The sequence below is a fragment of the Misgurnus anguillicaudatus genome, chromosome 1 (genome assembly GCF_027580225.2).
Source record: "Misgurnus anguillicaudatus chromosome 1, ASM2758022v2, whole genome shotgun sequence".
NCBI lineage: Eukaryota > Metazoa > Chordata > Actinopteri > Cypriniformes > Cobitidae > Misgurnus > Misgurnus anguillicaudatus.
In genome coordinates this window covers 31,208,584-31,236,526 of record NC_073337.2, presented here as the reverse complement: position 1 = coordinate 31,236,526, position 27,943 = coordinate 31,208,584, and the positions used below count along the sequence as shown (strand labels likewise).

General features: G+C 37.9%; 2 protein-coding genes across 2 annotated transcripts in view; both read left to right on the top strand.

Moving 5' to 3' along the window:
- Window positions 1–2,699: 2,699 nt before the first annotated feature.
- The window catches only part of LOC129431987 (C-type mannose receptor 2-like), an 89,990-nt gene continuing 64,746 nt past the window's right edge, over window positions 2,700–27,943 (top strand). Inside the window, exon 1 of the mRNA XM_073869756.1 lies at window positions 2,700–2,745. The gene's annotated coding sequence lies outside the window, so the exon portion shown is untranslated. The remainder of the gene's footprint in view (window positions 2,746–27,943) is intronic.
- LOC141365630 (C-type mannose receptor 2-like) lies at window positions 5,425–14,622 on the top strand. Its single transcript, XM_073870165.1, has 7 exons — window positions 5,425–5,523; window positions 9,011–9,074; window positions 10,054–10,437; window positions 10,703–11,041; window positions 13,572–13,657; window positions 14,211–14,349; window positions 14,537–14,622. Exons 1-7 carry the CDS (start codon window positions 5,425–5,427, stop codon window positions 14,620–14,622), a joined length of 1,197 nt encoding a protein of 398 aa, XP_073726266.1.

The window sequence follows — 27,943 nt, the reverse complement described above, 5'->3', positions numbered from 1 at the left end:
AATACGCATCCTTGAGGTCTATGGTGAAAACCAGTCGCCCAACCTTATTTGTGTGACAATGTGTTTTAGTGTCAACATTTTGAATTTTAACCGCATAACTGAGCGGTTTAATTCTCTGAGATCCAGAATGGGACGTAATCCGCCGTCCTTCTTTGGGACAATGAAATAATTGCTGTAGAACCCTGTGTCTCTCTCGTGTGGAGGAATAATCTCTACAGCCCCCTTGCACAAAAGTGAGTTTACTTCTTGTTCTAGAATTAGAGCCTGCTCGGGTCGCACTGCTGTGGGCAGAACGCCGGAAAACCGAAGTGGGTGACATTGAAACTGAATGGCATACCCGTGCTCGATTGTGCGTATTACCCATTTTGATACATTGGGCAGCTTTTCCCACGCCGCAATGTAATTTACCAAGGGAACCAATCGCTCGAGACTGGTCTCTGGTGTGCTCTGTGTGCTTTGTGAACTTTGTGAAATAAAGACTGCTCTGCCCTGCCGCGCTACGTGCGGCAGAGCTGGCGTCATGATGCGTAGAGGGCACCGAGGTACAGCGGGCACCATAAACTGAGGTGCATACCACTCTGCCCCGGCAGGGGGAGCCCCCGCTACGCCTGATACTAGGATCTCTTCTTCGAAGAAGCCTTCCTCGCTTGGATGACGTGTCTCAGATCCGATCTCGGTTCGGATTTCCGTGATTGAGCGCGATGTCCGGTCCCCCGTGAGCTCTGAGGGGGAGCACGGGACGCCACACTCTGTTTCTGACGATCTCTGTGAGAGTAACTACAAGATGGTTGGGGCAACGCACGCCCAACAGGCTCGTAGCGATCTCGACGAGGAAGATATCTTCTGAAAGCCGCAGCCTGTCTCTGCGTTTCCTGGAATCTCTCGACCACGGAATTAACAGCGTTGCCAAAGAGACCCGAGGGAGCAATCGGGGCGTCCATGAGAAACACCTTATCAGCTGATTTAATGTTGGACAAATTCAGCCAAAGATGCCTCTCAACTGCCACCAGTGCAGCCATAGCACGCCCGACCGACTTTGCCGCCTCGCGAGTTGCCCGGAGGGAGACATCCGTCGCCAGACGCAGCGAACTGACCACGTCTGGGTCCGTCTCCTTATCCTTAGCCAGTTTTTGTAATGACTCAGCCTGGGACGCCTGTAACAGCCCGATGGTGTGCAGACAAGCGCCCGCCTGGCTTGCCGACGTAAAGGCTTTACCAACGAGCACGGACGTGATGCGGGATGGTTTATTTGGCAGCGAGGGTGCCTTCAGAGAGGAAGCCGAGGAAGGAGACAGGTAACTCGCCAGAGTCGTTTCCACTTGGGGTAGCGATCCATACCCGTGATCCTTTGCCCCCGAGATGTTAGAATAGATGTTGGACTGAGGGGTAAACGTACGGGCTGAATAGGGATGACTCCAAGACCTAGACAGCTCACCGTGGAGATCGGAGAAGAAGGGGAGGCGCCGCTTAATAGGCTGTGCTGGTTGCCTCAGATACCGCTCATCCAGACGGCTCTGAGGACGAGCGCACTCCTGCTCAGCCGGCCAGTCCAAGCCGAGCTGAGACACAGCAAGAGTAACCGCCTCCACCAGCTCATCGTACGCGGGGGAGACCGTAGGTGCGTCATCAAAGTCTCCGATATCTCCTGCATCAACACTTAACACGTCCACGTCCTCAGAAGACAGAGAGAGCGTTGGACTACCTACGGGGGCAGGAGGAACAGCTCCTGGCACACCAGAGGGAGGGAGTGACGCCACCGAGGAGGGGAGAGAAACCGACTCCGTCTCCTCAGTGAGATCCATTTGCGACCCCCACGAGTGCAGTCGCCGTTCTGCCTCAGCAGAAGCGGGACCAGAGCCGTGAGGGGCGCGAGCCTGAGCACCCTTCTCGAAGAGTGTGACGCGAGAACGCAGCACGTGCAAGGGAAGCCGTTCACAATGCACACAGTCAGATCCCTCAAGACCAAACTGTGCATGCTGCGCTCCAAGACATTTAACACAGAGGTTGTGTGTGTCCGTGTCCGTGATGTAACGCGAACAGGGAGGTACGCACAACTTAAACTTCTTAGACATACTTCAGAGTGTGTTAATACATACACGTAGTCACTTGCTGAGGCACTAAAAGCGAGTGTGTTTGTGTAGGATGCCTTCTTATACCCCTGGTCCGCACGGCATCACGGTCAGTATACAATTATCTCATCATTGTTTATGTTTTACACGTGCTTCAGATTAGTCACGCCGAGGCGTTCCCCAAAGCGTTGCTATGGCGACGCAGCTCGAGTTCCTCGAAAGGGAACAGGTGTACCGCTTAAAGGCAAAGCGAACCTGTAGTGCTGGAGAACAGGATCAAAGTGCATACAAGACTTCTGTAAAACTTCAAATAATAGCCGAGTCCCAAATAGACGCCTGTCTCTTTTAGACGCCTGGTGTGATGATAAGTTTGGGAAAATAAAAGCCTGGGCTATTATTCGAAGTTTTACAGTATTCCACAGCCGAAACACAGGATGACAAAATCCAGAGCGGGGAAAACCCTCAGACGCCGGTAATTGAACCTGGAGCGAGAATAAGAAAAACGAGCTGGAACCCTGGACAGCGAGCGTGACAGAGATCATCCAACAGTGAGCGCGTGACAAAGACAGGACAAAAGTGCTATAAATAGAAAGGCAGAAAACGAGACACGGCTGGAGGATAATTAGTGAAACAAGTGGGAGGAGTGAATGCACACGAGAGGATCCATCATCAACAGGTAAAATAAACAAACACACACGCACACACGCACACACACACTACTGATCATCCTGGATTTATGACAGTACCCCCCCACCCAAGAAAGTCACGGAATGTTTTGCTCATTTTCCCGTGGCCTTCTCACAGATCTCCCCTTTTTTTTAATGGCACTGATTGGTTACTGCTTTTTCCTATTTTCTTACCATTGTCGCTTCGGTTTAGGGTTAGATTTGGTGTTTGCGTTAGTATGTCACTTTAAGAATTGGTTTATACTATTTTTTTCTGATGTATTCTTATATATTATCTAATCTTTAATCAATTGTCGCCTGCCGTTGGAGTTAGAGTTGGGTTTGAGAGGGATGTCATTTTATGTAAATCTAACACTAAACCAAAGCGACAATGGTAAGAAAATAGGAAAAAGCAGTTGAGTAACCAATCCGTGACAGAAAGTCCATGGCAGGGCCACGAAAAATTTGGAAATCCGTGAGAATGCCATGGAAAAATTAACAAAAAATTATGTGACTATGCCACGGAAATTTGTGAGATCAGGTTGGAATATTGCTCAAAATTTCCAGAGGTTAATCATTTGTGATCAATTTTAAAATTTAAGTTTCAGTTTTTTAAAAATTGACTTAAAATGGCTAAGCTACGCAAAAACTGACACACATGATCCCAGAGACAAAAAATGCCCCATTCAAATCCATTATAACTACCATTTTTGACCCCCAATTCATCTTAATATAAACTAATACATACCTTTATGTCAATATATCATTTTGAACTACTGGCCTTCAAGTTTTGATTTTTATACTTGTCCACCATTTTATACTTGTTTCACCATTTCATGCATTCATCAAATTGTCACAATTTTTGCTGTTTTCTGCGGGCTGCATTGCTACTGAAAAGATAAACATTTGATATTGAAAAATGGTGTGTGTGTGTGTGTGTGTGTGTGTAAAAGTGTGTCTGGGTGGTAAGGGGATGGGGTCAGTGTTGAATGGGGCATATTCGACATATCCAAAGTCTTCTCTCTTTGAAGGCCACGTTCTGCATTATAAGCTTCTTCCCAGCAGCCAGAGATTTGATCCCAGGGCTTACACACTATGCCACTGCCCGAATCAATGCCCTGACTTCAAGCTTTTCATTGATGCTGATGCATGAAGTCCTGCAGAATATTGGGGCCATGACAAACCTGCATGGGAGACAATTGCAGACTGGAGAGATCTTGAGACAGAGAAACTGCAGGCTCATTCTGACCGATGTTTACTGATAAAAAATAATCAGCCCTCAAACTCTGAAGTGAGTAATGAGATGGGGCAATGTTTTCATTGCTTGCAACCGTGGCAAAGTCAATGTGATACTTTTTGCAGTAAACTTGTGCATCAGCCCAATTCTTCTGGATGAGAACACATTTATTTAAGTTGCTCTGTGTGAATGTCCAGAATCCTGTTGAGAGGAGATTAATAAATAGTAGACAGAAACATTTGAAAACTAACTTTGTCAGACCTCGTCTATAATGTGCAACTTAAATGAATCTTTCTGCACAACTAAATGAGTGTTAAATGAGCACTGGCCTGTGTTTGTATGAATCCACCATACAGAGTATTTAAAGTGACAGTGCACTGAGAAAAGCATGCAGAAAATGAAGCAACTTCTCCATTGGTGATGAATTAACAGAATGCAGCAAATCCTAAACAAAAAAAGGAAAAGAGCAGAATAAATCCAACACAATTTAATAATCTGAATAAACTTTCATTGTGAATTCTAACAGCTACTCTGACCTATACTGTATATAATTAGTCAACTTTACTTAGCATCACTTCTTACTAGTTTTTATTAAGTTACAGTTAGTTGTACAATGCATAAAATTCCTGTTTAACCTCAGTTGTAGAGTATTGCGTTATGGGTTTGAACCCAGGAAACACACGTATTAAAAAAAATGATAGCTTGTAATTCACTGTAAGTCGCTTTGGTTAAAAGCGTCCGCCAAATGGATAATAAAATAAATTAAAAAATAAAATAGTATTAAATGAGTGACAATAAACCTAAAGCAATCATGCAGAATGTTAAAAAATGTTTGTTGACTTCAACATCTTACCAGAGATCCTTAAACCCTAAATAAACCCACCATAACCATCTTCACTTCAATTTGACTTTATTTCCTGGCAGTTCAGCCTGGTATGACTGAAGGATACTCATAATGTGCAGGCATGCACCAGCCCGACCTGCCACCATATATCCCTTATATGCCAAACTTGATGTTACTCGACATGGTTTAGAGCAGGGGTTTTCAAACAGGGGGGCCGCGAGATGGTGCCAGGGGGCCCCAGTTTTATGACATTTTATAAACAACATTAATTTATCATGAATTCTGTGTAATTAAACATAAAAAATAAGGCTACTAACCAAAATAACTACTTTTTTGTATAAGTAAAATGTTGAGTTTAGAACAGTTTTTTGTCACAAATTTTCTTTGGGGGGGCCGCGAAGGAATGCACCATACACAAGGGGGGCTGCACGCTGAAAAAGTTTGGGAACCACTGGTTTAGAGGGTAGTTTTGGGGTTTTTAGGGAACACCCCATTTTTGGGGCTACATAGATAACAAGTGTATGTTAACACATTGCATCATACCATAACTATTTTGAACAAATCCCTGAATTTCTGAGAAGCTAGATGTTGTGAGAATATGTGCAGAGAATGGACTTTTCCATGATTTTCTGGGGCTGCATCAATTTCTTTAAAAACCTCTCATCTAATTTACTGGAAGATGTGGTTTTAGAAGATGTGGTCGGCAGGGTGAATGTGAAGCAGACAAGACTAATGTGCATGCGCAATTCCTCCAGTATGGTGTGTCTCAGAGTCCATACAGTACGCAAACACAATCACTTACCAGAATGATCTACACATAAAATATAGCGCCGGCTATAGTGCCACATGACATTTTTTTGAATAATGGTAGCAGCAGTAGGAGATTATTTAGCAAATTATGGAGTAAAGTGACATAAATGAGAAGTATTTACAGTAGTAACAGTAATAAGGCAGCAACATTGAGTGATTAATAAGTAACAATTTCAAATAGAGTAAAGTGACATAGGTTGGAGGTATTTACACTATTTAAAGTGACTGAAAATAACGCCTGAGTATAGGTCACTTTTCGTGTATATACATGTAGGTGTTTGTATATATTTGTATATTCTGAGTGGGTCGTGAGTGGACAAAATACACATGGTATGGAAAAAGGGAGCTGTTTATTTTACTATTTGTTTAAACACGCCTCCTTTTTATGTGTGTAAGTTGACAAGAAAGGTTGATGATCAGATTCATGGTACCGACTAAGTCTGATCACACTGGTTTGGTTTTGTCAACTCAAAACTAATCCTGTAACTCTGAGTAACCTGTTCATAGGCTCTGGGTTCTTTGTCAATTTGTCAAAGTTAAAAACTCATTTAATCAGGAAAAAAGTCCTATGGAGAAAAAACCTAGAGAGAGAGACAGACATGGCTGAATATATATGAAAAATAGAGTAAATTAAACAGGAAGTGGTCACTGGTAAGAACCGCTGGGACACGTTGAAGGAAAGGCCAGTAGATCGGTGGTGTGATGAGCTTTATGGCAGCCGGAACTGGGTCTGTAAGTCTGAGAGTCCTCGGGTTCAAGGACGAGACAGGAAAAGAAAAACAAATTGGAAACTAGCGTAGGGGCCGTTCGCATGTAATGATTGCAAGTGCCATACAGTATAGTGGTTGATTAATCTGATCGGTTCCATACAGCTAACTATTGCGGCATAAGTATATTACCAAGACGAGCTATGTGAGTTTTGTTAAAGAGAAATGTCTTTAGGTAAGATGTATATTGATTGACTGATTCTCGAACATTGTTGGGTAAATCATTCCAGAGCTTAGGGGCTAAATAGGAAAAGGATCGACCACATTTAGACACTTTTGATATTCTAGAGATAATTAAAAGACCAGAATTTTGTGACCACAGTGTACGTGATGGATTGTTTCTAATAGAAATTCTCTAAAAGGTGCTAGGCCATTTAAGGCTTTAGTTGATTCGCGGATTTTTAAAATGTATGCAATATTATTATCTTCGTCTGGTGTTGTCCTTTATGGCCGTCTTGTTTTTGGTAAAGTTTTGTTTTTCCATGTCTAGATTTAGTTTGAATAAACTTAAAGCTGCATTTGGATCATCCGCTTTTGTCTTTATTGTTCACAAATTACAATCAAATTATACAAAAAATATGACCTTATTTATTTTTTTGTTTTTTAAATAACATTTTACATATCTGTAATTACTCATTTTTAATAACTGTTTGCTAGGAACTTACTGTAGATTTAAATTAATGTTATTTATGGCAACAGTTTTTTTTAAAGTTACATGAACATTAAACCTGGTCTTTATCTTTACAGAATAAAACTAAAATAACAGCCAAAAAAAAAAAAAAAAAGAGGTTGATGAGGATTTTGTTTCCAAGAATGCTTTGCATGAGGCTGTTTTTATTCTGTAAAGATAAAGACTTGTTAAGGTTTAATGTTCATATTTCTTTGAACAGAGTGTTGCCAATTAAATTAGATAGATATAAATCAAGTTTCTGGCAAACAGTTTCATAACAACAGCAAAACATTTTCAGTGCAGCTGTTGGGAGCAGACCCAGATAGTTTTTGTATGTGTTTCTTGATGTCAGCCTCAGAGTGATTTTTTGTACACAGTCGTGCATACAAAAAAGTACCAGAAATAGTCATTGCACAAAATCATATTCAATGAAGGGGATTTAACATTTTTATGTTTATGCTGTTTGGCAGACCAGCTTTAGGTGCAAATACTGCCTACTACTAACATAGAGTGTGAAGCATTGACGTAAAGGGACTAATAAATGTTGTGGTTCATCAATGCTTCTGAAGGGGAGTCTGCCACTATTCAATGGGCATTAGACAGGACATGAGTGTGTGGATGTGAAATGGTCTGGACATCAAGTTGTAGACATCAGTTTGAATTTTTAAAATTTGATCCATTTTTGACAACATAGCCATGCACATCTTGTTGACTAACATTTAATGTCAATGTGATATCAAGGTGCCTGCTGGATATTCATTTTCTAAAAGACATTACTGAATATGTTTATGAGGATAAATAAAGCATCTTTCACTTCATCTCAACATAAATGATCTCATAGTTCATGGAAATGTACAATGCTTTCTTGAATCATATGGAAATCTAAAAATCTGAATGGAAAATCTATACATCTTAATGGAAATGAGATTAAGGTTTTACATATTGCATATCATTTGTGTGCGAAGCTGAAGGAAATAAAACCCAAAATGTAGAGACTGAAAAAGTACAGAGCACTTCGGCTTCAGTCTTCACTGTTTCTCCAGGTAAACATGAATGTTTTCATTACAATTCAAAGACGTTTTGTGAGTATTGTTTCTTTGTATCTTTAGTACTTGAACAAATCTATATAGGCTACCCTTATTAAAAAAAAAAAACAATATGCAAACCAAATGCCTTGAAAAAACTTAGGAATAGTTTGCTGTGCTAACAACTGATTATTTATTGTAGCACACTTACATAAAAGTTCAAATAACTAAATAACCTGTAGAGTACTACTAGATAAAGCCTTGATTTAGAAATTTGTGTTAGAAAGGATTTGTTGATTTGAGTTATGTTAGCTAAACTTTCAAGTTTATTGCACTGTTAAGTATTTTTATGAATTAAAATGTTGATAAAGTGTTAAACTCCTCAATAACTCAGACATAATTTAAACTCATCAATGACAGTAACTTGTTAATGTACAAATGTTTTGAACAAAACACTATAGTGTAAATGTTCAAAGAGGATTATTTTAATTAAAGTCAAGCGCACAACTAACAGAAACACTGATCACCATAATATTGACTGCAGACAAAACTTCTTTTTAATATAATCTCAAGTAAAGTTTACCTCTGTTAATTCTCATTAAGGACGTGTGTACATATATAAAACAAAGTCAAATTGAAGTGAAGATGGTTATGGTGTTTTTTCAGAGTTTAAGGACTAAGACAACAAATCAATTTTTTACCATTCAGCTTGATTGTTTTAGGTTAACATCACTTGTTTAAAAAAGTTGTATGCATTGTACAACTAAATGTAACTTAATAAAAACTAGTAAGAAGTGATACTAAGTAAAGTTGACTTATTAAATACAGTATAGGTCAGAACAGTTGTTAGAATTCGCAATGAAAGTTTATTAAGATTATTAAATTGTGTTTGATTTAATAAACTCTTTTCGTTTATTGTTTAGGATTTGCTGCATTCTGTTAATCCATCACCAATGGAGAAGTTGATTCATTTTCTACTTTTCTCAGGTCAGTGCACTGTCTATGGCAAGCCATTTTAACTTTTATTCATTGTGTTCTTGATATCAACAATTCAATTTTCACTAGTTAAAATTGTAATTCTTGATATCAACAATTACATTCCCACTAGTAACAATGTTAATTCTTGATATAAGCAATTTAATTCTTGATATCAACAATTCAATTCTTGATATCAACAATTAAATTATTGATATCAACAATCAAGTTCTTGATATCAAGAATTCAATTGTTACTAGTTAAAATGTTAAGTCTTGGTATCAATAATTCGATTGTCACTAGTGACAATTTTAATTTCTGATATCATGAATGGGATTGTTACTAGTAAGAAAGCCATTTTAGATATCTGAAATGATATTGATATCAGAAATACAATTTCAGATAACAGAAATTAACATTGTTACTAGTGACAATCGAATTATTCATATCAAGAATTAACATTTTAACTAATAACTATTGAATTGTTGATATCAAGAACTTGATTGATGATATCAATAATTTAAATCTTGGTATCAATAATTGAATTGTTGATATCAAGAGTTAACATTGTTCCTAGTGGAAATGTAATTCTTAATATCAATAATTGAATTTGAATGGCAGCCTATGGTGATATTTCACTTGTGAAAATACAATTACAGATATCAAGAATTGAATTGTTGATATCAATAATTAAAATGCTGATATCAAGAATTAACATTGTTACTAGTAGAAATGTAATTTCTGATGTCAAGAATTACATTTTTATCTAGTGAAAATTCAACTGTTGATATCAAGAACTCAACGAATAAAAGTTAAAATGGCTTGCCATACACTGTCACTTTAAATACTATGTATGGTGGATTCATACAAACACAGGCCAGTGCTCATTTAGTTGTGCAGAAAGATTCATTTACAGTAAGTTGCACATTATATACGAGGTCTGACAAAGTTAGTTTTCAAATGTTTCTGTCTCTTACTCTCCTCTCAACAGGATTCTGGATGTTCACACAGAGCAACTCAGATAAATTTGTTTTCATCCAGGAGAATAAGACCTGGGCTGATGCACAAGCTTACTGCAAAAAGTATCACATTGACTTGGCCTCGGTTGCAAGCAGTGAAGACCAGACAAGTGTTCGAGAAGCGGTTAGCAGTGTGCTGCCTCCATTGGTCTGGACTGGACTGTACAGATTAAATAACAGTTGGTGGTGGACTTATAATGGTGAAAAATGGATATCCTCATGGAAAATGTCATTCTCATTCTGGAAGCCTGGACAGCCAGACAACTCAGATACAAAATCGGATTGTGGTGTCATCAGTGCCAGTGGATGGGATGATGTAGCATGCGATCAAATGTTTCCATTTTTTTGCATCAATGGTAAGAAACATGTCTATATAATGCATATATTGTCTTATTTGTACCCCCAGTTAATGTTGAATAAATGTTTTCATGTTAATATGGCTGTTTGGAGGCCTCCTTAACAGTAAACATGGGAAAGGTTTCCATTATTTGACACACAGACTTCAGGTCTTCAGGAGCATTTTATTAAAAGCTGATGAGTTGAATCGCGTGTGTTTAAACAAGATGACATCTACCGTAAAAAAGGAATATAACAAATGACCTTATTCTCATCTTATTACAGAGAGCATAGCAGAGAAGTTTGTTTTTATCCCTCAAAACAAGTCACAGGGTGATGCTTGGGATTACTGCGCACAGTATCACTCAACCCTGGCCACCATTTATAATCGAACTGAAAATGACCTGCTGGTGAATATGATGGTAGGATATGAAAAGGCATGGGTTAGTCTCGGTAAGGAATGGTGGTGGTGGTCAGATGGAACAGATATGAACATGTTTCCCATAACCTGGAGCGCTGGACAACCTAACGTGACTGGCCCGTACCCACTTTGTGGTGCTGCAGCTCTTGATGGATTTGATGATCGACTCTGCTCAGAGACCCTTCCATTTATCTGCTTACGTCGTAAGTTTCATGAGTAATAAATTCATCAAAACTTTTTGGAATTCCACCTAAATAAGTCACAACTGTAGAAAAACATCTTGAGTATAAACAACTTTATTTTTAAAATAGAAAATAACAACTGACATTAGAGAGCAGGGCGAAAGTACCATTTTTCAGAAAAAAAATTAAAACAATGTTTGAGACAGATATATATATATATATATATATATTTTTTTTTTTGCTGTGGTCAGTACCTCACAAGTGTTGTCTATCAATACCAGGTCGAATGTTAAACAAATGTAAAACGACTTCATTAAAAAATAACAGTTTGAAAACTATAAAAATAAATTAAATAAAATTAGAATAATATACATTTTCAAAATACAGTAATGAAACAGTATTAGCATCGGGACAAAAGTAATAAGTGTTAGCCGACAGGAACTCCTGACTTTTAAACCTGATTTACTCTTATTTTGAAAAACTCTTAGAAGTCAAACTTCAGGATGTGTTAGAGCAGTAAATAACATGTAGATTGATCAGTACTGTAACACATGAAACCAGAAGCACAATGTGTTATTAGAAAAAATTATCCCTTTAGGAATTTACTCATGCCACCATTTAATCATGATTGAAAGCAGCTTTCCGGACCTAGACACGCAAAAAACTTGATATTTGTCAGGTCTGTCAAGGGTTGCGTGCTAAAGATGCAGTCATAGTTTTACTTCATCAGACTTTGTACTTCCGCTAAATTTCATTTTGCTTCTGTACTAAGTCTGATATATCTCCAATTATAACCGTTTTCCTCTGGCCTCAAAACGAACAGAGGGCGGGCTGAGAACCGTCACATATACGCTAAGCACCGAATCTAAGATTGTAGTTTACAGCAGACATGGAGGCACAGGATGCTATTTGCTCTGTTGTGGAGAATATTCACGGCATTTGCCAAATGAAGCCCGAACCAGAAGAGTGTTTGTTAAACATTTTGAATGGAGATGATGTTGTTGCCCTACTCCCGACAGGTTTTGGGAAAAGATTAATTTATCAAATATTACCGATCGTCAGTGATAAACTGAGGAGGCCAAAGGCCGATAGTTGTTTGTCCCCCTTGGTTGCTCTGATTGAGGATCAGGTAAAGGAGGCAGCAAAACTCTATCTGTGCGCTGCACAGCTTGGCATGCACAATGATCGAGAAATCATGGAGGGGAATTTCATTGTTCACAGATAATGATGGAGGACACGTGGGCAAAAATTCTTTGGTGACATTCCTGATTAACCAGAAAAGAAGGTAGAAAGATTTAATTTACATTATGGTTAAGGCTGTCTGCTGGAAGAGTTTTTGAGTTTGGGAGGAGTGAGTGGTTCCTCCACTTAGACATAAGTGGAAAGTCACCATAAGGATAGTTAGTGTTCAACTAGCTCTAGCTCGATTTACTTCAGATAATCTGCAAAAGTCGTTCACATCCATGTTCACTGCGATACTCGCTCGCTGGATTTGTTTTCGCATCATACGTGTGTTTACAGTGAAAGTTCGATGTGGCTGAGCCGGCGCATTGGCTTACGATTACACCAATGATTTTAAACTTCAGACAAGCCCCCCCACACACACACACACAAGAAGGTAAACGCTATCAATTATGTCTAGCCAGACTTTGTCTATGAAGCGTTGCAAATTAGCAGAGGATTGTTTTACCAGGCTACTTTCGCCCGGTTCTCCCCTAAACATTAAAATGTAATTATTTACAGATGTAAGTTGTTTTTTGTTGCTCTCTTTCACTGTTCATTAGTTATAAATAGGGATGCACCGAATCCAGGATTCGGATTCGGATTCGGCCAAATACTGGGCTTTTTGACGGGGTTCGGGTTCGGCCGAATCCTAGATTTTTTTCCCACCGAACCGAACCCTAGGCTAGCGCTACGCTGGTCGACGTCACGCGGCCGTTGATTACACACATCGGGTGCTGACGTGGAGATGAGCTTTTTCTTTCGGTGAAGTTTGGGGGCTGGACACACCAAAACTTTTAAACACGGCTGAAAACGCCTTGAGGACGCCAAATGCCAGCTGTTTTTCAGCCGAGCGCTTGGTAGCAGTGATGCTTCAGCTGTGAGCCGGTTGGTTGCTGTGGTAATGTCCCGCCCCTCCTCCACTGTAATTGGATGGCCGTGTGAAAACTGACATTGACGAGCGGAGCTTCTCACTCAAAGTTAAATATAGTTTTCAGCGCGGAGCTGCTTGCTTATTGGAAAAACGAGCGTGTCGCAACGCATCGCTTTCATTATGCATAGGCTTATGGTAATTGTCAAAATATTTTTTCCAACTTCATCCTGGCATAATGTACAGTTAAAATTAAATAAAATGAAAAACACACTTCTGTGGACGTTGTTTACTTCATTAATGTGTTTTACTGTGTTGGAATAAGGATGCGAGGAGGATTCGGTATTCGGTTTCGGCCGAATCTTAAACGGTGGATTCGGGATTCGGCCGAACCTAAAAAATCTGGATTCGGTGCATCCCTAGTTATAAATACAACTGATTTATGTAATATTCTAACAGATACAAAGCAGCAGATCATGAGAGTGGAGTTGAAATCGAGTCAGAATCTAAATGACCCTGCAGTGATGAAGAGCATCTTACAGTTGGTAAGAGGACCTATTAGGTCGGGCTGTGTTCTGGCGGGCGGTTTCCCTGTCGCGTTTCGCAATTGACGGGGCAAACACGCCGTTTGACGAAGCACGGTGGGAGCTCACAGGGCACAGTGTTCATTCCTGTTTCCCAGCGCAATACCACAGAAAGGAATTTAAAGTACAATGCTCCAGAAGTAAGAGCAACAGTTAAACATTTCAAAGTTAAAGTTCATGCAAACAGATATTAATATACAAGTTTGTCAAATATTTATAGGTTAAGTACAGCGCAAATGTTGTTTGCCTCTCTGATCCCAAATGCTTTAACATCTTTATTTTTTTCTAATGCATCTGGTCTTTCGCTTAACCTAATATTAGATGCACACACAAGTTACCTGCAAGGCATTTCTGCCAGATGCACTTCCGCCAGTGCCGGTTGGGCGGCTGCAGGGTCCTCAGCCGGGAGCCACCCTTCCTTGATGTTTTGCTTATTTAATCCCGGAACATTTCTAGGTGGTGACATGCTGCCCTAGGATCTCCCGCACCCCTTGTCTTTTCTGCGTAACCTCAGCCAAAAGCTCCCCTGCTCTGCCTCCTCTGCCAGGTCTTTCAAGGCTTTCTGCAGCTTTGTGCCTCTGACACCGAGAGTCTTAAGGAAATGCTGCGTGGAAGTTCTGGTGAAGCCCCTCCTACCAACCTCCAATGGAAAGGTATATGCTCTCCACCCAGCTTGTGTGCATGCGGATGCAAGCTCTGCATATGTCCCCCTTTCCCTCTCAAATGCTGTTTCTATCCCATCTTCCCATTGAACAGTTAGCTTGGCCTTGATGACAGTCTTCATAAGGTGGACCAGATTACAATGTCGGGTCGAAGAAATGTTATGACAATCTGCTGTAGGAACTTCAGGTGGCGACCAAGATCAGCTCTCAGGTCCCATTCACCTCCTGGTGACAAAAGGGACCTCTCCAGTACAAGCTGCTTAGTGCCTCTCCCCCTTGCCTGACAAATTTAATAGACTCGTATGATGTTGACATGCTGGCTCGGTTCACTTCGAGTCTGCTAGCTTCCGCAGGACGTGGTCATGGCGCCACCCATGCTGGCTCTGAGTCATCTTAAAGCCAGAGAGGGTGTTTTGAAGGCTGAGACTCTGGTGGCCACAGAGCTGGCAAGACTCTTCTGTGCCATACCAACGGTGCAGGTTCTGGGGGCTTGGGAGGGTATCATAGGTGGCCCTGATCAAGAAACTTAACCTTGCTTGGGGCAGCTTCCACAGGTCGGCCCAGGTGATGGTCCTGTCAATTACGGCCTCCTAGGTCTTCAATTTCCCTTGCTGGGATTGGCTCACAGCTTTGACCCTATAACTTTCCCCTTCCTTCTTTATGATCTCCTGAACAATCAGACTTTTCCTCTCTATCTTTGTGGCTTTGGACCACATACTGGTTGATGTTGTCCATTCGAAGCCTGCTCTGCCATGCTGTATCAATCCAACTACTTTTTGGTGTTTCAGACGAGTTATGGCCTGATTCACTGCTTGCTGGGCATCCCATTTTCTTCCTGTATGAACTTGGGCATTAGCATTTTGTACTACTGGGTTGGGCGAGTCTTTCAGCTCAAAAAAGCAGCCGCACCTTTTCCAGCTTATAACCGAAACAGGAGTGAACGGTGTGCTTTGCGTGTTATGCGTCGTGTGTTGGTAAGCGGCGTGGCTACAGTGTGCTTTGCCGATTGCGAAACGCGATAGGGAAACCGTTTGCCAGAATATACCCTGACCCTATTATACCCCTTTTCCAAGAAGTATTATATGTCTCAGGTCAACCCAAAATGTGTATGTGAAGTTGTTAAAAATCCCACAGATCATTTATTTTAGCATGTCAAAAATGCTCAAAAATTTGTTTTTGAATGAAATTAAAACCACGCAGTTTTTGTGTGTGTATCTTTAAATGCACATGAGCTAACAAACATTCCCAGCAGCCATATCACCCTGTAGCCCAAGACAGCTTGCCCACTGAAGCTAAGCAGGGCTGAGCCTGGTCAGTACTTGGATGGGAGACCACCTGGGAAAATCAGGTTGCTGCTGGTAGAGGTGTTAGTGAGACCAGCAGGGGGTGCTCACCCTGTGGTCTGTGTGGGTCCTAAGACCCCAGTATAGTGACAGGGACACTATACTGTCAAAAAAGCACCGTCCTTCGGATGAGACGTTAAACTGAGGTCCTGACTCTCTGTGGTCATTAAAAAAAATCCCAGGATGTCCTTCGAAAAAGAGTAGGGGTGTGCCCCGGTATCCTGGCCAAACTTGCCCATTTGGCCTGCTAATCATCCCTCATACTAATTGGCTATATCACTCTGTCTCCTCTCCACTAGTAAGCTGGTGTGTGGTGGGCGTTCTGGCGCAATATGGCTGCCGTCGCATCATCCAGGTGGATGCTGCACATTGGTGGTGGTTGAGGAGATTCCCCCATTCTATGTAAAGCACTTTGAGTGCTGAGAAAAGCGCTATATAAATGTAACGAATTATTATTATTCCCAAAATAGAAAGTACAGTTGGATTATGAACAGTTGGTGTAGACCCATCTTTCTTAGACCCATCTCTCTGTATGAACTATTATGTGCATCCAGCAATGGACCGACTCTTGTTTGCAGGGGATTATGGGGATTAAAAAGAAGAGTGGTTGGATTTTTACATCTTAAGTTTATTTTCTTAAGGAACAAAACACGGCTGCGGCTGACTAGAAATAATGACATGAAATATTTTATAGGCACATGCTGACAATCTAGTCTGCCTAGAAAGACATTGATTAGCTGGATCAGGTGTGTTTGATTAGGGTTGGAATAAAACTCTGCAGAGACACCGGCCCTCCAGGAGCAGGAGTGGACACCCCTGCCATAGGCATATATTAACTGTGACAATATATCGACCCCCCCCCCCATACCAGCTGACTTAAATTATTAACAAATCTAGTTATATAAATCAATAGATACTTGACTGGTGGTTTTTTGTGTGTTTGTTTCCCATTCTATCATATTTTTATTTTTTTTAAATAATTTTTTTTAACAAATCTAATTCAGTTATTTTCAATATGTTTTATCTTATTAGTGTTAAGTGTCAGTTACTTTAGTTTAGGCTTATAAAGTAAAATCTGAAGTATCAGAAAGTTTTCTGTGATGGTTTGGGGAAGGGAATAAATTATACAGTTTGTACAGAATAAAAACTAAAAACAATTATGTCTATGGAATGTCTCCACAAATCATGGAAACCAGAATGTGTGTATGTGTGTTTGATCAGTACTCTATATTGTTTCTGTTCTTCAGATAAAGCAGAAACTGAAGGATCGTGTGATAGGGAATGACACAACATTGACATGGAGAGTTCAGCCAGATGGAAATGTTTTCTCATCAAAAAATGAAAGTGAAGTGAACCAGAAACTCTGTCCACACACTTTCTTTTAAATATAACAGTTACCATATCACAATATTAAAGTGATATTTAACCCAAAAATGAAACTTCTGTTATCAAACCGTTTGTGGACCCCTTTTTTCCATAGTATTCTTTAATCCTACTATGGAAGTAAATGGGGTCCATGAACGGTTTGGTTACAAACATTTCTGAAAAATATTTCTTTTTGTTCACCAGATCAAAAAAAATATACAGGTTTGTAACAATATGAGAGTGAGTAGCCTAAATGATGACAGAGGTTTCATTTTTGGGTGAACTATGCCTTTGAGGACTGTTATTAATTTATATAAAATTTATTTGAAATGCATGTTTTACTTATTAATTGAAATTATTTTTAACATAATTATTATATATTTTAATTATTCAAATTAATTTAAGGCATTTCAATAATTGGACAAAATGTGGCTTATGCTGCGTGCGCACCGACAGTTACTTGCACTGGCAAAAAGACACGATCTTGTTCATTTAAATTGAAGTTAAGCAACACAAGCAACCGTAAACATTGGTAACAGAATGTGAAACACCTTCCAACGCCCTATTCACAGCAATCCATTTAGCAGTAAACATTGTCAGAGTTGCGTTTGCATTCTGTATTTTTATTTCCCTTTATATATATATCAGCAGGTTTTAGTTTAGGTGTGATTCTTGTAGTTGCATTTAGATTTAGCAGACACTTTTGTCCAAATGTGCTTATTGTGCTTATAACAAGATAAAAGTTTTGACTTGTTTAAACAATACCTGTTTGAGAGAAAGGAGTTAGTTATGTCTTGAAGATACAACGTCCCCCCATGTAAAAGACTCTTCACAGTTTGGTTTAGGATAAGTCACTAGCCGGTGCACTGAATACCTTACAAGAACCAGATTCACGCCCCCAACCAGTGGGCTTAACACTACAAATCGATACCCACAGAGCATCATCAAAAACCAGTTAGGGGACGAGACTGCTCGGCCATCCCCCTGATGCCTGTCTGGGCTTCATAGTAACCCCAGGAGGAGGGCCGAGCAAGTGATAGCATTATGTAATACTTAGCTTTAATCTTTACTCTGTGTTTGAGAATTAATAGCACGATTTGGGGGTTTACAGACTGTGAAGTCTTTTCAAACTCGAATTGCTCAATAAAATAAATAAAATAAAATATATATGATCAAAATGAATAAATATTATAAACTGGCCTAACAGTCAATATTATTAAATACAAATTAAAAACCTTTACAAATCTATTTATGAATGACCTTATAAAGTCTTAACAGTTACCAACAAAAGTCCTGCAATGATCTTAGCTCAATAATTTTAAGCAAAGCCAATGCACGTGATCTCTAAGAAACATGAAGCTCAATCATGAGCAGTTTTGCATTAAGCAGAGTTTTATCTATCTCCTTATTTCGAGTTTATCTGTTTTTACAAATTGATTAGTTATTATGTACTATTAGGTTTATGTTCTTTTCTTTGTGTGTCTATTACATTTGTGTAGTGTATATGGTACGAGATGGGGAGATTTAGTACACATCAATTCTTTATCACATTCAATTAAAAAACTAAATCCAGAAAACCCTGCATTTTGTGGGATATGGCACTGTTGCAGTGTGTTATGATCATGTTCTGTGTTTACCCTGTGTTGACTCTTATTTTGAAGTTCTGTCCGTGTCTACCATATCTGTAGTCCTTTGTAGTTCTTTTGTCCTTGTGTTGATTGTTTCCCAGGTGTGTCTTGTTATCTTGTTACCCATGTATGGCTGCGTCCGAAAACTCTAAATTGCTGCCTTCTGAGGCAGCTTTCCAAGGCAGCAAGGCATCAAGGCATGTCCGAATTCAATGTTTGGTTTACTTCCTGTCTCCTGAGATACCTATGCGTTGACGTACATTAAGAATGTGATTGGTCGAGTCCGGTCGAGTTTGAAAAAATAAAATGGCGGCCAAGGACGCAACTGGACCACCAATTTATTGTAAATAAAGGTATATTTTCACTTTTTACACCTTTTAATTGCATTTCTAGCGAGAAATTAGTATTGTAGTTTTCAAATATGTGATTAGTTATCACAAAGGCGCTCTCTGTTTAAATTTCAAACACGCTGCCTTAGAAGTGTGTCCGAAAGTCTTTCTCTGAGCTACCTTCATGCCTCCGAAGTCATTTCCTCATGAGGCAGCGAGGCAACGAGTCACTGCCTTGAGTTTTCGGACACAGCATATGTATAATCCCAGTGTCTCAGTTGTCTGGTGTCAGTCGTTAATGTGTAATGTCTTGGTCCTCGCTGTGTTTGCTTGTGCCTGTTTTGATTATATTTATCTGTCTGCTTGTTTTATTTTTACTTTAATAAATACTGCAACTGGATCTTTAGTCTGCCTGATCACCCATCATTTCACTCTGTTGAAGCTTTTTTCTTTTACCTCCATGATTTTAAGAAGTCTAAGAAAAGTTATGCACTTGGCTTAACATTTATTTACACTTTACGGTTGGTAGAGATTAAACCAGGACTAGGTATTACCACACTAGTACTTGTTCTGTTTAAAATTATTCAATATGTCTGCTAAATCAAAACTTAAATTAGTCTAATCCTGTTATTTGTTTTTTTTTCTATTTTTGATCTGAACTGAAGTCGTTTTTTTTTTCATTTTTTTTTATAAGGGATAGTTTACCTTAAATTGAAAATTCTGTCATCATTACCTCATCATACCCTCATGTTGTTCTAAATTAGTATGAATTTCTTTTTTCTGATGAATACAAAAGCAGATATTTTGATAACTTCCCCAAACTTTGATGATCCTTGTTTCATTATTATGAGATTATTTCACAGAAAAGATCCCAGATGTCATTTGTTCTTCATTTTATAACTTTCTTTTTAAAACATTGATTGTTTAAATAGAAAAATATTACACATTTTAATGTAGCAATCATTAGATGGATTTTTAACACTAATAATTATTATATGTAGTTTTTATTTTCAAATAAATAAAATGTGAAATGGTTAAAATAAGTGTTTTGTTTGTGTGAAGCATCTAGCAGTATCTATTTTACAATCTTTTTTTTTTAATAGCTTGATTCAAAGTCTGTGAGGTCAAGTCTATATATATATTAGATGTTAACATTATATTAGCATGTTTACTCTCTGAATATAGGCTTTATGGAAATAAAAATGAATAATAATGCAAATAATTATTGTATGTTTGGTGATGTGTTGTGAGGGGTCCACTTCTTGGTTCTGTTACCAGGGCTTAACGCCACAAAGATATAGTTCAGATGATTTACAGAGTAAAATGTGTAAAACCGTAAAAAACAACAAATATATGCAAAGAGAAATGCAAAGTCTAACCCAACTATCATTTACACTTAAGCCGTTGAATACAAAACGACCAGCAAGAAATGCTTTCAACAAAACAACCAGGAAAAAGATTTGAAAAATTCCTTACTCTTTTAAGAGAAAATATGCTTAATTTGTGCAATTTAGCACTTTTGGCACATTTTATATGATTACAGTAGTTGTCGCATTGTTTTAGCTATTTTGCATGTTTCTGTTTTAGATAAAAGTTCATAGAGAACCATGTTAATAATTAAAATGTGTCGTCATTTCAATTCAATTAAATTTTATTTTATTTATATAACGCTTTTCACTATTGTTTAATTGTTTCAAAGCAGCTTTACGTTAATAAAAGCAGGAGAAAACACAGAAAAATCAGGGGAAAACAGATTAAACCATACTACACTCAAAAAAATGATTCAAGCCCTTCTTAGAAATGACACATTAAAATAGTGTTCAATTAATTAAAAATACCTCATTAAAAGCAAAAAGTATATATATTTAATTAGTCTAACACAAAAAGAATATGTACTATAATTTATTGATTTCTTTTTAATTGCGTTAACACAATTAGTTTAAGTTTGGGTTCTGGAAAAAGAATTTCCCAGCATGCTTTGCATGCAACTGCTTTTGGAGAGTAATTTTGTTAATTTAGTGTTATTTTATGCATTTTTAGTTAAAGAGAAACACTTAATAGTGTTTAATGTCTGTTTATCTTATTGATTTAGAAGCGTTTGTGTTATATTTTTTTCAAATTGTTTGGTTACCATCGTGCAGAAGAGTGGCACTTGTGGTTAGGTTGTGGATGCGACGTATATCTCTCAATGAGCACTAACTGTGTTAATGCCTGTTTGGAGATCTGCTCTTCTCACATGCTCATCCAAAGTATCATATGTTATTATTATTAGCATGCTAACATGTGCGTATGCTAATTAGTATGATATAAAAACGTTTTATATAAAATAACAGAATTGAGTTATTCAGACTACACTACATTGTGTTACTCAAACTATGCTAAATTGAGTTATTCAGACTACACTAAATTGAGTTGAGGCAACTAATTGAGTATTGCAATTTACTTTAAATTGAGTTGGACTAACTCAATATATTTTTGTTGTGTAAAGCAGTTTTTTATGAGTTAGGGGTACACATTCATATTGGATGGAAATCCTGCCCACAATTTTATTGAGTTAATCCAATTAATCATTTTTTTGAGTGTAGGGAGCATAGTAATAATGTAACGCATAGAAGAGAGCTCCAAGTTAAGCCAATGTCTGCTGACTCCCTAGGCGTTGAAAACTGGGGAAAAAACCCTTGAGAGAAAGCCATACAAAGCTGATCCCAGCTAAAGGATATACTATATATTAGATACTATATTATACAATTTTATGGAAATTAAACATTTAAAAAATATCTGAAATAGCCTAAAAGTAAATTAAAAGGGAAGCGATCTGTAAAGTGTCTTAATATCCATAGTTACAATGCCATAGAATAAACTTTTTTTTGTCTAAATGGTTCTATAAAGAACCTTCAACATCTAAAGAACCTTTCTGTTTCACAAAAAGTTATTTGGTAACCAAAAATGAAAATATTCAAATTTTCCCTGCCATTGATGAGTTATCTTGTCAATTAACTCTTTCCTTGCCATTGACAAGTTATCTCGTCAATTAAGAAACAAAATTTGCATAAAACCTTCACAAAAATGCAATTATTTCAGCTTTTTGCAAAAAAAAAAAATTATTTAAGAGTTTATAAGCAGAGAAAAAACATAGGATGAAATGTTTTTTTCCCCGTTTTGTTTGTTTGTTTGTTTATTGTTTGTTCGAAAGCAGATGGTCCATTTAGAGAACCATTTAGAGGTTTAAGCCCCTAAAAATAGTTTTCTGTCAAGTCACTGTTCAGGTAATTAGTTTATTGTTGCTAACATGGCCCCGGTTCCATCCATGATATTTCCCCCCACAGTCAAAATGCACGTTGCTGTATATTTTTGTAAAAATTCAATTGATTTGGTAATAATAAAATCTTTGTAATACTCACTTAAACTTCTTCAAGGTCTTCAATGTATGTTGTTTTAACTGGAATGTTAATTACTGACACACCTGGAACAGAGAGACATACAGGAATAAGACCTCAACAAACAAAGACAAGTTAAACTTCTTGACGATAATAGATAATTATTCTAGCTGTCTGTGGACAGTCTGTACACTGTAAAAATTAGCTGTTATTATGCAGCTGGTTGCCAGTAACTTACTGTAGAAGATAAAGACTGAAAATGTTTCATGTTCATTTAACTTTGAACAAACTGTTGCCAGTAAATAACATAAATGTCAAATCTACAGTAAGTTACTGGCAGCTAGTTGCCAGTAATACCCAGAAATACTGTAATTTCTAAAGAAATTCTTTACAGTGTAATGAGTGATTAAAATGTTGGATATGCAGTGAGTCAAGTTTATTGCACATTTTCTCATCTGAGAAAAGAGGAACTCATAGTAAAGGTGTGGAATCAAAGTCATCATTGTGTTGTGCTTTGGTCTCTCTACAATCCAGCGGTCTTACTAGGGCTAAATACTGCATAAATGTATTCAACTAATTACATTAAAACCAAAACTGGCCTGCCAAAACAATATAATCCATCACAGAAATTCTAATAGTTTACATTACAGTACCTTTAAGGCCTGGGTATAGATCAATTTTTACACCTATACGTGAGGGTCAGCGTGAGCAGTGCTTGTGACACAAATTTTGTAAACACGATTATTTATTGAACTACCTTCATAGTTGTTTGTATATATTTGTATATTCAGAGTGGGTTGTGGGTGGACAAGGTACACTTGGTATGGAAAGAGGGAGCTGTTTGTTTAATTATTTGTTTATATGCAAAAATGATTAAATCACCAATATTTTAGTGTGTTTTACATTGTGGTGGCCCATTTAGGATTATGTTTAATTCTTATGAATGTTAATGCAGTGTTATTCACAATAATGCAGTAAAATTAACTTGCAACACCCAAACCCATCAGTGCCTCATATTTTATTTTTGAATATGAAAAATACGGCGGTCCAGACCTCTGTGGCTTTATAGCTGGCTTCTGTCATGATCATAAGTTTATGATGAAATTTGACAAGTAGAGTTGATGATCAGCCCGTATTGTTTTTTGTTTAGCTTTGTTTTTTCCATGCCTGAACTTTTTTTTTTTTGTGTGTGTGTGTGTGGATCATCCGCCTGTTTCTCCTTTGGCCACATTACAATTACACTGTAAAAAAGTGAGAAATTTCTCTTTTTATTTCTCAGAGTAAAACTAAAATAACAACGTCATTCAAATCATTCTGGGAACCAAAATCAGAAAAAAAACAGAAAAGGGTTGATGAGGATTCCCAGAATGCTTTGCATAAGGCTGTTATTTTAGTTTTATTCTAGATAAAGACCTGTTAATGTTTAATGTTTCTTTAACTTTAAACATACTGTTGCCAGTAAATAACATGCACTTATATAATAATAATAATAATTTGTTACATTTATATAGCGCTTTTCTGCAGACCTCAAAGCGCTTTACATATGAATGGGGGAATCTTCTCAACCACCACCAATGTGCAGCATCCACCTGGATGATGCGATGGCAGCCATATTGCGCCAGAACGCCCACCACACACCAGCTTACTAGTGTAGAGAAGACTGAGTGATATAGCCAATTTTTTTTATCAATAATGCAGATGTAGTTTCAAAAAGTAATGCACCTATTCTGATCGTAAACACAGATCTGTAGCTGTCTGGCCATTTTGCGTCCCAAATCTGTTGGGAGCAGACTGAATATAGTTTCTGTTTGTGTTTCTTGATGTCAGTCTCAGATGATGCTGGATGTGACTGCTGTACAACACCTAATATAAAACGCAGTAACTTGTATTACTAGTTATAAACTACAGCATTAACGACCAGTGTTGGGGGTAACGAGTTACAAAGTAACGGATTACAGTAACTACATTACTTTTTTGGGTAACGAAGTAAAGTAACGCATTACACTAATAATATTGGTAACTACACTACTTTACTAGACTATAGGAACGCGCTTTCCTGCGTTACCCAAGCAGTGTTTGCCTGGGTGTAAAGTTCTGTCTGTTTAAGTGGTGCGTGCATGCGTGTCCCTGTACGTGTGCCGTTGCCATAGAGATTGATTTGACGGAGCTGCTGGTGCAAAGGGGAGCGGGAAATGAAGACGGAGGGTTTCAGCCACTGGGGCGATATTCACATAACTTTCAGCGTATTGCTCGAAAGAACAAAAATATTCGTGTGAAATGCACACTATGCCCACACGACAAGTGTCTTTCAACTGCTGACAACGCGATGAGCAACCTGTCTGAGCATTTGTAAGCCCAGCATGGCAATACAACACTTGTGGCGAAAGATCCTGCTTAACTTACCGGTCAGGGATCGAGAGGTCGAACCCGAAGACGGAATTAGGTAATGAACCTCAATCGAGTCAGAGCCAGAGCATAATTCTTTTAAAGAAATTATTTGAACGTAACCCGAACAGCAATGTCGCGTGCGCTCAATTTATAGAAAAAAGCCAGGAGTCAGGACCGCTGTTTTCTTCATAATCTTACTTCCAAAATCCAAATCTAATCCTATAAACTTTTCGGTGTTTGATGTATCACTGTTACCGCCCTGCCAGACTGTCTTAAATAGAGAAATAAGTTAATTCCTTGATTTGCGTTGTTGAATCATTTATAAATAATTCCCCCAAGGGTTTAGTTTATGCGCAAAAAGTATTAAAATGAATAGAACGTGATGATTACGTCTTTCTTTGGTGAAAAAATAATAAAATAAATAAGCCTATATGAAATGTGTTTCCCTTAAATAATTAGCAAATTAACAAAACGAATTCAAAAGTAGCCTATATGAGTTTATTTATTGTGTGACGCGCTCCCAAACCGATGCAGCACAAAACACTTTTTACCTATTTAAAAAAGCACAATGTTTTGTTATTATTGCGAGTGTAACTTTACATAAATAAATTTACACATTACAGTTTTGAATGTTGTTTTACTTTTATTTGTATGACCATAATTTAAGGTAATTTAAGGTAATGCAAAATGCAAGCTCCTCACGCGTTTCATGCCATCACCCGCGTGGGTTTACACAGGGCAGCGAGAAAGAGACATTAAACTTTAAACATTTAACATTCTACTTGAGTTTTTTTTGGACATCCCTTTGGAATCACTGCAATCATATCATCAATTTATAAGGTAATAATAAATATAAGTGCAGCGCTTATGAGTGTTCAAACACTGCTGACCGCTCATCTGTCAATCAGCCGACCCTCACAAACAGAGCCGGCCCACCCACTAAACGAACTTTGCAATTGCAAAGGGCCTCGTGGCCAGCAGAGGGCCCCCTAAAGTCACTTAGCTAGTGGTTGAAAAAAAATCATTCATCAAAAGTAACATAAAATAAATATAAATATTCATTATTTATTAATATGGCAATGTTAAAAAGGCTGTTACTTGTTATTATAGTTATTATGAAAGTTCGCTAATAAGATCTCTTTCTTGCCGAGATTGATTGACACACAGCAAACAGCGCAGCAGCCAATCAGTGCCCGCGATCTATGTGCAGGCGAAAATTCCGCCCACAGAACGCAAAGTTGAGTTGAGCCGGATCTCTGATACAGACGCGAACTTTTGCTGTTGCTTTAAGCACAATTTCTTTAATGTTATATGTGTTTGTGCGTAAATGCGAAGTAAGTGGATCTTATTTGACTTCGGTAATGACCAAACTGTGGTCTGTTTGACTTCTCTTTCTTATATTTGCCATCATAACGTGAATTGGTTTATTAAGCTTAATAATTAATATTTGAACGGTTTAAAGTGTTAATTACTTCTTTTACGCTTATATTTCACGTATGCCATTGTCATTTCTACATATTTATGTCATTAGTGTAATTATATTGTTGGTAAACGTCTGAATTTAAAGTGTTTTATGTGTAAGAGTAAACAAACTCATGCGCATGGCATATGCGTGGTAAATGTCCAGACAGCGCACCGTTGTTAAACCACCTGCTAGCCTTTGCAAAAGTGTATAGTGTCACTGTTCAGTGTTTAATATTTAAACTATAGCAATGCATATGACATACAGTAGCCAGCTTTGTTAGATTAATGTTATGAATGCAATGTTAATTGTTAATCTTCAATTATTAATATTATTTGCAAGTTAGTTATTATTATCCACAAACCTATGTTTCTGTCAGATTTAGCTCATCTCAAACAAGCCTATTAACTTTTGTTATGCTAGTTTAGTAAGGGATAATATATTGTTATAGCGAATGTTAGGTACTATTAACCTTGTTTGTGGTGTTTTAGATATTATTGTTAATTTTGTTTATTTGAAAAATGTAAACATTTAAGTGTTATATTCATTATTTTATATAATATTTTATTTAAATGTTATTCTATTTACTCTATTTCATTTAAATTATATATATAGGCTGTTGTTTGTGCCTCTTAAACTCTGGTGTCAATTAAAAATGTTTCTTTGATGGTCAGTGAAAGTCACTTTATCAGTCTTTTTATTCAGCAAGTTCATCAGTGTGTGTTTGTTGCACTGTACTGCCATTCAGTTCAGTCAGTGGTATCATATTTTTCTGTTAGACATCAAACATGGAACTCAAATCAAGAACTCAAGGGGGCAGTTTCCCTGACAGGAATTAAACTAGTCCTAGACTAAAATAAAAGTAGGCTAAGAGCTGTCCAAACTGAAAAAAGCTTGCACTGACATATCTTAAAATACACCAGTGCCCTTTGTTTTGCCTCAAAATCCACACAAATAATGTTTTAGTAAGGCATTTTTGTTAAAATTAGTTATGTTTTCTAATTACACTAAGGCAGAGTCCTGTCTTAAGATATTCCCTGTCCGGGACCACCCCAAGGTCTTTTATTGTCATTCTGTAGGCTACATGTTGCCACATAAGAACGAAATACGTACTCAGGACCAGCAATGTAAAAAAGAACATTAACATACAGTATACATAGAATAATTAAAACATAATTTATTAGACACATTTAAAAAAAATAACATAGTAGATATAATATGTGCAGTATAGTCATAAGGTAGTCATTGCTTTTCTTTAGGCCTTACTTAAAACGGTCAAAGGGGCCCCCGACCAAATTTTGCTTAGGGCCCCCAAAGGTCTAGGGCCGGCTCTGCTCACAAAGTTTCACATTAAATGATAATATATTTGAACAAGCATGGTCCTGTGCTTATTTCTGTCAATGTTCTGCATGAAGATCTTTAAAGGTTTCTACTTACATCACGATTTGCGGTGCGGCCGGTCGCAGTCTTTATGTAAAACGGGTATGAAATAAATTGATGCTGATGTCGGATAATGGGTCAACTGTTATTTTAATCACGCGGATGCGGGTTATCAAACAGGACTGTGCATGACTCGTATAAGGAAAATGGAATGACAACATGAAAATTATAAAATAGCCTACATGTTTATATTCTGTATGAAACCACCATGGGAGCTAAACTTGCGGTGTTAAAGGGACAGTTCACCCAAAAA

Coding starts and splice junctions, on each gene's coding strand:
- LOC141365630 (XM_073870165.1), top strand. CDS start 5,425: ATGGACTTTTCCATGATTTTCTGGGGCTGCATCAATTTCTTTAAAAAC. Junction 5,524..9,010: donor TAGAAGATGTGGTCGGCAGG/GTGAATGTGAAG, acceptor TTTATTGTTTAG/GATTTGCTGCATTCTGTTAA. Junction 10,438..10,702: donor TCCATTTTTTTGCATCAATG/GTAAGAAACATG, acceptor ATCTTATTACAG/AGAGCATAGCAGAGAAGTTT.